The sequence below is a fragment of the Ascaphus truei genome, unplaced genomic scaffold (assembly GCF_040206685.1).
Source record: "Ascaphus truei isolate aAscTru1 unplaced genomic scaffold, aAscTru1.hap1 HAP1_SCAFFOLD_3236, whole genome shotgun sequence".
Lineage (NCBI taxonomy): Eukaryota > Metazoa > Chordata > Amphibia > Anura > Ascaphidae > Ascaphus > Ascaphus truei.
In genome coordinates, this window is record NW_027456220.1 from 4,391 (window position 1) to 15,535 (window position 11,145).

Consider the following 11,145-nt stretch of genomic DNA (forward strand, 5'->3'; position numbering starts at 1 on the left):
CATCTACATTTAGCATAGGTTGAACATGGACATACAGTATGTCTATTTTCAACCTTATCTACTGTGTAACTATGTAACATACAGTACATTGCCGGGAAAGCACTCGCCAACTGAATGTTGTTCCTAAACTGTAGCCCCAATAGCCTACCCAACTGGCTAAATAACAAAAATCAAGGGACATTTCGAGCTTGTAACAGGGCTGACTGAAGGATTTTACATCGCAGGTGAAAGGATGCAGCAGAGAGCTCAAAGCTGCCATTGACTTAAATGTTTCAGGAGCGGACGTGTTCATCACGTATCGTGAAGTAATGAATATTATTCCAATTAAACCTCGTTAAACACAATGAAAATAGGTCACCTAGTTGCCAACCAGACTCCATGTCATCATGCAATGGTAGACTCCATGTGATTTTGCGATGGTAGAATCCATGTGATCATGAGACAGTAGACTCCATGTGAACATGCGATGGTAGACTCCATGTCATCATAAGATGGTAGACTTCATGTCATGAGATGGATGACTCCATGTCATCATGAGATGGATGACTCCATGTCATCATGAGATTGCAGACCAGTTCATTGTAGTGGTAATGATTATAAGATGGGATTTGGGAACTGGATTTAATTGACGACGTCAGGTGAGAGATCCTATCATTGCCGATTTTGCTATGGGGTAGTTAAATATCTGTCTGTCTGTTTGACTGTAGCACGTGCTAACCTAATACCTGTTCTATTCTGCTGTAGGCACCTGAAGAGGAGAAGGAGCCTGCCCCGGTATACGTGAACATCGAGGAGCTCCGAAAGGAGACTGTGCGGAGAAGGTTGTCCTCTCAGCAGCACAGCTCAACCAGCACCTGCGAGGAATGGGAAACTCACACGGACAAAGGCAGCGGACAATTATTCTATTATAACAGTGTCACTCGGGAGACCACCTGGGATTCACCGTTTGATCAACCAGAAGACCAAATATACGCCTCCATCTCTCCCACGTCCCCGAGCCCAGTGCCCAGTGACACCGAGTGGGAGAAGCATTTTGATGAAGCCAGCCGAAAGTACTACTTCTATAATTTGGTGACGGGCGAAACCTTTTGGGAGCCTCCTCCCCATGAGGAAGTGTTCAACCTGGAAGGAATGAAATCAGTCTTCTCTTCGTCAATGGATAGGAGGGTATGTTTCTCTAATCGTTACCTTATTCCACAGTGAGGGGAGGTGCGAGAAGGCCATGATTTCTTACACATGGCGCCCAAACAAGGGCGCAATGTCTGGTGATAACACTGTACAGTTGAATACATTCTGTTAGGAAATAGCAGAAGTACCCACGGGTTACGGTTTATGATATTTGATCCGAAACTCAGATACCATCCTTTAAAAGGACCTGACGCTATGGTGGATTTTGACAGTGGTGTTTAGATCAACAGCTATGATCTATGCATAAATAGCTATACAAACTCATTTATTTTGTATATACAGTAACAAAAGAGGGAGAAGGAGTAGGGGGTATGATACCTTTTATTGGACCAACAAGTAGTTGACATGTTACAAGCTTTCGAACCCTGTAACATATCAGCTACTTGTTGGTCCAATTCTTGGTATCATACCCCCTACTCCCTCTCCCTCCTCTGTTACTGCATGGAAGAAAGCAAAAGAAAGGGGTGCCCAATGCTACATCCAATTGACAAAACATATATGGTAATAAGTATAAAGTTTAAATACTTCAATAATAATATTTACTTGGTTATTTAGTTAAACCCTTTGGCCAAAGTGTCGGAAGCCTGCATACCACGTCAAGGTATAACCAAATTAATGCAGGTCCTACACTACACTGTGAGCCCTCCCCTTTACCTCTGTATGAGGGGAAAGATCCATAGTAGGTCCTGTTCTTGCAGCAAAGTGAAGAAAACTCCCAAGTTGGCCAAAGGGTTTAACTAAATAGCCAATAATTATTATTATTATTATTATTATTATTGAAGTATTTAAACGTTATACTTCTTACCATATATGTTTTGTCAATTGGATGTAGCATTGGGCACCCCTGTCTTTTGTTGTATACATTTGCCACGCTCAGTAGCACTCTTTTTTGACATCAATATATATATTCATGATGTGGTGGGTGTAGGAGTTTGAGCTAGCTGGGAATGTGTGTTAATCAATACATGGAAGAAGGGACCCATTTGGTCATCCACCCTTCTTTGCTTATTTTGTAAATAAAACCTCTTAAAAGTACAGCTCAACCCCGTTATAGCGCGATCCGTTACAACGCGAATCCGCTTATAACGCGATGTGAAGCGTGGCTCCCAATTTTCGTAATGATGAATACTTCACAACACGATTATTGGTATCTTAAATACTTTATTGTACAATGCATACAATTGTACATTATTTCTAACGCGATGTGATTCTTTGGACCCCAAAGCACAGCGTTATAAGGGGATTGAGCTGTATGTGGACTGATGATGTGTGTAATAGTTAGCAAGATAGTTTATCTACTGGGTGATGTACCCCTTTTGTTATAAAGAGACCAGCTTTGTTCTGACTCTAAGGGGGCTATTCAATTTAGCTTAATGGGTGGCAATATTGCCCAGAAACTCCAATTGAAGTTAACAGTGCCCCGACTGGCACTATTGCCGTTCAATGGGTTACCCCCCCCCCCCCCAACAAAAAGTTTTTCACAGCCTTTTCACACATATTGTCTCCTCCATCCGTTCTTATCTGTGTTGGGCGCATTTCTGTAATGAAGTGTTGGCCATGAAACGATCTAGATATTTCTCCCCAGCCCTTGAGGTTACTTGAGACACAAAAATTGATGTTCAAAATGGTGTATTGTAGAAGAAAGTGGACCAACGCTTTGGTCCCAATGTTTGACCTGAAAAAGTTCCACATCGGGATGGAAACATTGGTCCGTTTTTTTGTGGAGGTGTTTTTCTTGCCTGATACGTTAATGATTGCAAAAGATACAGGACCCCCTCCCACTTTTAAATGGTTAAAGCTCTCTCCTTTGCACCTTCCACACCCATGGGAACGTGCATCCAGTGTGATTGTGACAAATCTAATACAGAGTGCTTTTCCTGGTAATGTACAGGTTAATAAGAGCTTCAATCAGACTTAGAACTATGCAACTAATTTTGACAGATTTATTATAAATCATTCTTCCTGGTAATGTACAGGTTATTAAGAATCTATATTAGTGTTAGGACCCTTGAGACGTGGTCTGCCTTGGAGGGGCTCAAGGGCTTACGACACTTTGGCCAAAGAGTTAAACTAAAAGACCATTTTATTCAAAAGATATCTATATATATATTTAGGCACTGTACCGTGTATTAGTGTCTTTGGATGTAGCACTGAGCTCTGTCTGTGTTTCATGTTCTGTCTCTGGTTTTAAACGGATACGTTAATGACCTTTTTCTTACAATGGGCGTCACAAATGACTTTAGAAAATGTTGTCCTGTTTTTTTTTTTTTTGCGGTGGCTCCGTAGCCACCGACTCCAGAAGCGGATTATCCCGACTATTCTCTGGAGGAAATAGAGAGCTATCCTCAGGCAGACTATGTGCTGAAGTCCTGTGGGCCGCCTATCCCCGTGCCACCCGACAATCATCAGTCCGAATATCAGACCTCGGGCTGGTCCTGTCAGATCAACAAAGAGGGGAACAAGCTGTACACCAATAGCTACAATAATGAGACGGTGAGTAACTTGATGTGTGCCCTGTATTGGGGTAAGGCCTCGGGCATGATGCCTCGGGCCGCGCTGAGCCGCGCTCCTGCTCTGCCTCGCCTGCTCAAACTGGTGCTTTTTTTGCGTCCTGGCTGGCGAGGCAGTGAGCGCGCTTTGGGGGTGGGGCGGAGGCGTGGCGGGAGGTGGGGCTAGTCCCTCACTCCCATTGGATGTTTGCGGTCACGTGACTGCTCCTCCGCTCCCCTGAGCTCCGAAATGTAAACTTGCCTGTCTCCAGAAAATTTCTGAGCCTCCGCGCGCATGCGGAAGCGGCTGCTAAAGCCGCGCTGATCACAGATGAAGGGGGTAAGTTCATCTGCTCAGCGCGGCTCAGTACGGCTCAGCGGGGTCTGTGGAACTATGTCCCAGGCCTAATGGCACGCATAGATACAAACACGGGTATATTTTGGTCATTTGTGGGTATCAAGTAGATATATGGGAGCCATGTAGCTATACATGTAGGTGTGTGGGACCAAAGGCAGCATGACGGCAGCGGGCCCCTCCTCCTGCGTTATGATGTTAGTATGGAACGTGATGTGACTGACGCTGCATAAGGTAAGGACCCCAACGCGTGTCTACACATGCACCTCCCCCAGCTATCTCTGCACACACACGCGCATGCACACCCACACACACCCCTACCCCCTCTCTACCGTGGGGTGAGCGGCGGTGTGGTCCTGTGCCAATTCGGGGACTCCCGAGCTCCCCTCCATCGTTGGGTATTTTTGTCTTTTTGTTCTGTGCATTTGTCCACGCTCAGACACGCTCCTTTTGACACAAATATGTATATGATGTGGTGGGTGCTGGGGTTAGAGCTTGCAGGGATTGTGTGTTTATAGAGATACTCTGCGTCATTATACAGCGAGGCATGTTTATTATTAGCATATCTAAATTTCACACTCTCGCTCACTCTCTCCCCCTCACTATCTCTCTCCCACTCTTAATCTCTCTTCCCACACTCCCTCCCTCTCTCTCCCTCACTATCTCTCTCTCCCCCACTCTTAATCTCTCTTCCCACACTCTCTCCCTTCCCCTCACTCTCTCCCTATCCCCCTCACTCTCTCCCCCTCACTTTCTCCCTCACTATCTCTCTCTCCCCCACTCTTAATCTCTCTTCCCACACTCTCTCCCTCCCCCTTTCTCCCTATCCCCCTCTCCCTCCCCACTCTCTCCCTATCCCCCTCTCCCTCACTCTCTCCCCTCACTATCTCTCTCTCCCCCACTCGTAATCTCTCTTCCCACACTCTCTCCCTTCCCCTCACTCTCTCCCTTCCCCTCACTCTCTCCCTCCCCCTCACTCTCTCCCTTCCCCTCACTCTCTCCCTTCCCCTCACTCTCTCCCTCCCCCTCACTCTCTCCCCCTCACTTTCTCCCTCACTATCTCTCTCTCCCCCACTCTTAATCTCTCTTCCCACACTCTCTCCCTTCCCCTCACTCTATCCCTATCCCGCTCTCCCTCCCCCTCACTCTCTCCCCCTCACTATCTCTCTCTCCCCCATTCTTAATCTCTCTTCCCACACTCTCTCCCTCCCCCGTCTCTCCCTCCCCCTCACCCCCTCACCCCTCACCGTGCCCCAGGTTCCTCTGCGCATGGTTAGCCGGCACTGCTCCGGGTTTCTCGGAACCGGTAAGCATCTTCACATCCGGTTCCGGAGAACCCGTGCGAGCCGGGCCGAATATCCGCCCTGAACGCAGGTATACGGAGGCCCCTATAGCACCACCCGTACTTAATTGCTTCCCCAATCCCCCAAACTCGTGCACATATGTCCGTCCATTGAAAGCTATCACAAAGGTATCCGTGTAATGGTTTCTGCTGTCATGTTACTGCTGCATCGGTATAAATTGGGTCATCGGTGCGTGCGCTGCTACGGACATCTTATGGCGGTAGCCATATTGTCTTCAGATGTCACCTTCAAACATGTCCTCTGTCGCCGTTTCTTCCCGGGACGCCCTCTGGTCCCGAGCAGTGATGGTGAGATTATTATACATCTATTCTGATGTCAGGGCGGTCACGTTGCTGCGGAATAACACACATATACCGATACCGCGTTTGAAGATCCGCTGCCCCCGTGGCATTTACCGGTGGCGGCCGCCCCCTTGCGGCCTCGCCTTTCTCCTCCTGAATTACCGCAATCATCGTCGCCAACGTGACGTCGCGGTGTCATGACGTCATTGGACGTCGCGTTGGCGACATCCGCAGTGTCATTTGATGCTGCGACTCGGACGGAGGAGGAGGGCAGTGGCAAGGAGGCGACCGCCACAGGTAAGAGCCCCCCCATCATGCCCGAGAGCGCGGCATCTGTATATGGGGGCGGACATTTTTTGCCGCCCGAGGCCTAGGCACTGACTCATGTTTTGAGCACATTCACACGCCTCAGACATGGTCTGCAACCCTGCCTTTCTTGGCATACCGTGCTTCCACTGTAGCCAAAGGATTCTGGGTAATGACCTGCACATGAGCTATCCCAGTGCGCCACCCTGTGGCTTTTTTTTCCATTCTAACACGGGCCCCTACACGCTTCTGCCTACCGTGCAGGTACAAAAAAACAAAGGGGCTTCCTTCTGCTCACCTGGGCGGGCGCCATTGTTTTGTTCCATATCGAGGTCGAGTATGGGGGGGTAACGGGCGTCGCATTTTCTCATTGCAGTGGTTGCAGTCCCAAGACAATTCTGGAAAAACCTATTTCTATACCCCGGACGGATCCACGTCGCAGTGGAGTTTGCCGCAGGTAAATGACTAGAGGTGCCAGGTGGCTTCTTCAAAAATACAATGGTGAAAGGTGCGATGCGCTCGAGACACACAGGCATCTCTTTCCGCTCCATGCTGTTTCCTCCTCCCCTTGGCTCCAGCCACAGGCTCCTGGCACCTCCTCAGGATCAAGGAAGCTGCCCAGCCCCCAAGCAACAGCCCTGCTCTCTCCCTGCTCAGGGAAATCCCGCGGCCCCCCAAGCTGGTCAGGTCACTATGTCCAGAGAGGTAATACCGGTATACACACACACGCCCAGAGAGGTAATACCGGTATACACATACACGCCCAGAGAGGTAATACTGGTGTACACATACACACCCAGAGAGGTAATACCGGTATCCACATACACGCCCAGAGAGGTAATACCGGTATACACATACACGCCCAGAGAGGTAATACCGGTATACACACACACGCCCAGAGAGGTAATACCGGTATACACATACACACCCAGAGAGGTAATACCGGTATCCACATACACGCCCAGAGAGGTAATACCGGTATACACATACACACCCAGAGAGGTAATACCGGTATACACATACAAGCCCAGAGAGGTAATACCGGCATACACATACACGCCCAGAGAGGTAATACCGGTATACACATACACATCCAGAAAGGTAATACCGGTATACACATACACGCCCAGAGAGGTAATACCGGTATACACATACACGCCCAGAGAGGTAATACCGGTATACACATACACGCCCAGAGAGGTAATCCCGGTATACACATACACACCCAAAGAGGTAATACCGGTATACACATACACACCCAGAGAGGTAATACCGGTATACACATACACGCCCAGAGAGGTAATACCGGTATACACATACACGCCCAGAGAGGTAATACCGGTATACACATACACGCCCAGAGAGGTAATACCGGTATACACATACACGCCCAGAGAGGTAATAAGGGTATACTCATACACTCCCAGAGAGGTAATACCGGTATACACATACACGCCCAGAGAGGTAATACCGGTATACACATACACGCCCAGAGAGGTAATACCGGTATACACACACACGCCCAGAGAGGTAATACCGGTATACACATACACACCCAGAGAGGTACTGTAATACCAGTATACACATACACACCCAGAGAGGTAATACCGGTATACACATACACACCCAGAGAGGTAATACCGGGCATACACATACACGCCCAGAGAGGTAATACCGGTATACTCATACACTCCCAGAGAGGTAATACCGGTATACACATACACGCCCAGAGAGGTAATACCGGTATACACATACAGGCCCAGAGAGGTAATACCGGTATACACATACACGCCCAGAGAGGTAATACCGGTATACACATACACGCCCAGAGAGGTAATACCGGTATACACATACACGCCCAGAGAGGTAATACCGGTATACACATACACGCCCAGAGAGGTAATACCGGTATACACATACACGCCCAGAGAGGTAATACCGGTATACACACACACACACCCAGAGAGGTAATACCGGTATACACATACACGCCCATAGAAGTAATACCGGTATACACATACACTCCCAGAGAGGTAATACCGGTATACACATACACACCCAGAGAGGTAATACCGGTATACACATACACGCCCAGAGAGGTAATACCGGTATACACATACACGCCCAGAGAGGTAATACCGTATACACATACACGCCCAGAGAAGTAATACCGGTATACACATACACTCCCAGAGAGGTAATACCGATATACACATACACGCCCAGAGAGGTAATACCGGTATACACATACACACCCAGAGAGGTAATACCGGTATACACATACACACCCAGAGAGGTAATACCGGTATACACATACACACCCAGAGAGGTAATACCGGTATACACATACACGCCCAGAGAGGTAATACCGGTATACACATACACGCCCAGAGAGGTAATACCGGTATACACATACACGCCCAGAGAGGTAATACCGGTATACACATACACACCCAGAGAGGTAATACCGGTATACACATACACACCCAGAGAGGTAATACCGGTATACACATACACACCCAGAGAGGTAATACCGGTATACACATACACGCCCAGAGAGGTAATACCGGTATACACATACACGCCCAGAGAGGTAATACCGGTATACACATACACGCCCAGAGAGGTAATACCGGTATACACATACACGCCCAGAGAGGTAATACCGGTATACACATACACGCCCAGAGAGGTAATACCGGTATACACATACACGCCCAGAGAGGTAATACCGGTATACACATACACGCCCAGAGAGGTAATACCGGTATACACATACACTCCCAGAGAGGTAATACCGGTATACACATACACGCCCAGAGAGGTAATACCGGTATACACATACACTCCCAGAGAGGTAATACCGGTATACACATACACACCCAGAGAGGTAATACCAGTAATACACATACACGCCCAGAGAGGTAATACCGGTATACACATACACGCCCAGAGAGGTAATACCGGTATACACATACACTCCCAGAGAGGTAATACCGGTATACACATACACGCCCAGAGAGGTAATACCGGTATACACATACACTCCCAGAGAGGTAATACCGGTATACACATACACGCCCAGAGAGGTAATACCGTTATACACATACACGCCCAGAGAGGTAATACCGGTATACACATACACTCCCAGAGAGGTAATACCGGTATACACATACACGCCCAGAGAGGTAATACCGGTATACACATACACGCCCAGAGAGGTAATACCGGTATACACATACACGCCCAGAGAGGTAATACCGGTATACACATACACTCCCAGAGAGGTAATACCGGTATACACATACACACCCAGAGAGGTAATACCAGTAATACACATACACGCCCAGAGAGGTAATACCGGTATACACATACACGCCCAGAGAGGTAATACCGGTATACACATACACTCCCAGAGAGGTAATACCGGTATACACATACACGCCCAGAGAGGTAATACCGGTATACACATACACTCCCAGAGAGGTAATACCGGTATACACATACACGCCCAGAGAGGTAATACCGTTATACACATACACGCCCAGAGAGGTAATACCGGTATACACATACACTCCCAGAGAGGTAATACCGGTATACACATACACGCCCAGAGAGGTAATACCGGTATACACATACACGCCCAGAGAGGTAATACCGGTATACACATACACGCCCAGAGAGGTAATAAGGGTATACTCATACACTCCCAGAGAGGTAATACCGGTATACACATACACGCCCAGAGAGGTAATACCGGTATACACATACACGCCCAGAGAGGTAATACCGGTATACACACACACGCCCAGAGAGGTAATACCGGTATACACATACACACCCAGAGAGGTACTGTAATACCAGTATACACATACACACCCAGAGAGGTAATACCGGTATACACATACACACCCAGAGAGGTAATACCGGGCATACACATACACGCCCAGAGAGGTAATACCGGTATACTCATACACTCCCAGAGAGGTAATACCGGTATACACATACACGCCCAGAGAGGTAATACCGGTATACACATACAGGCCCAGAGAGGTAATACCGGTATACACATACACGCCCAGAGAGGTAATACCGGTATACACATACACGCCCAGAGAGGTAATACCGGTATACACATACACGCCCAGAGAGGTAATACCGGTATACACATACACGCCCAGAGAGGTAATACCGGTATACACATACACGCCCAGAGAGGTAATACCGGTATACACACACACACACCCAGAGAGGTAATACCGGTATACACATACACGCCCATAGAAGTAATACCGGTATACACATACACTCCCAGAGAGGTAATACCGGTATACACATACACACCCAGAGAGGTAATACCGGTATACACATACACGCCCAGAGAGGTAATACCGGTATACACATACACGCCCAGAGAGGTAATACCGTATACACATACACGCCCAGAGAAGTAATACCGGTATACACATACACTCCCAGAGAGGTAATACCGATATACACATACACGCCCAGAGAGGTAATACCGGTATACACATACACACCCAGAGAGGTAATACCGGTATACACATACACACCCAGAGAGGTAATACCGGTATACACATACACACCCAGAGAGGTAATACCGGTATACACATACACGCCCAGAGAGGTAATACCGGTATACACATACACGCCCAGAGAGGTAATACCGGTATACACATACACGCCCAGAGAGGTAATACCGGTATACACATACACGCCCAGAGAGGTAATACCGGTATACACATACACGCCCAGAGAGGTAATACCGGTATACACATACACGCCCAGAGAGGTAATACCGGTATACACATACACGCCCAGAGAGGTAATACCGGTATACACATACACGCCCAGAGAGGTAATACCGGTATACACATACACTCCCAGAGAGGTAATACCGGTATACACATACACGCCCAGAGAGGTAATACCGGTATACACATACACTCCCAGAGAGGTAATACCGGTATACACATACACACCCAGAGAGGTAATACCAGTAATACACATACACGCCCAGAGAGGTAATACCGGTATACACATACACGCCCAGAGAGGTAATACCGGTATACACATACACTCCCAGAGAGGTAATACCGGTATACACATACACGCCCAGAGAGGTAATACCGGTATACACA

General features: G+C 47.9%; 1 protein-coding gene across 1 annotated transcript; it reads left to right on the forward strand.

Annotated features, from left to right (window-relative positions):
- Nucleotides 1-224: 224 nt before the first annotated feature.
- On the forward strand, nucleotides 225-6,568 carry LOC142483366 (rho GTPase-activating protein 27-like; the record flags this gene model as incomplete). The annotated part of the gene is made up of 4 exons (XM_075583452.1): nucleotides 225-305; nucleotides 745-1,167; nucleotides 3,475-3,681; nucleotides 6,360-6,568. Coding segments are annotated over 4 exons (804 nt in total), but the record flags the coding sequence as incomplete, so codon positions are not given.
- Nucleotides 6,569-11,145: the final 4,577 nt, after the last annotated feature.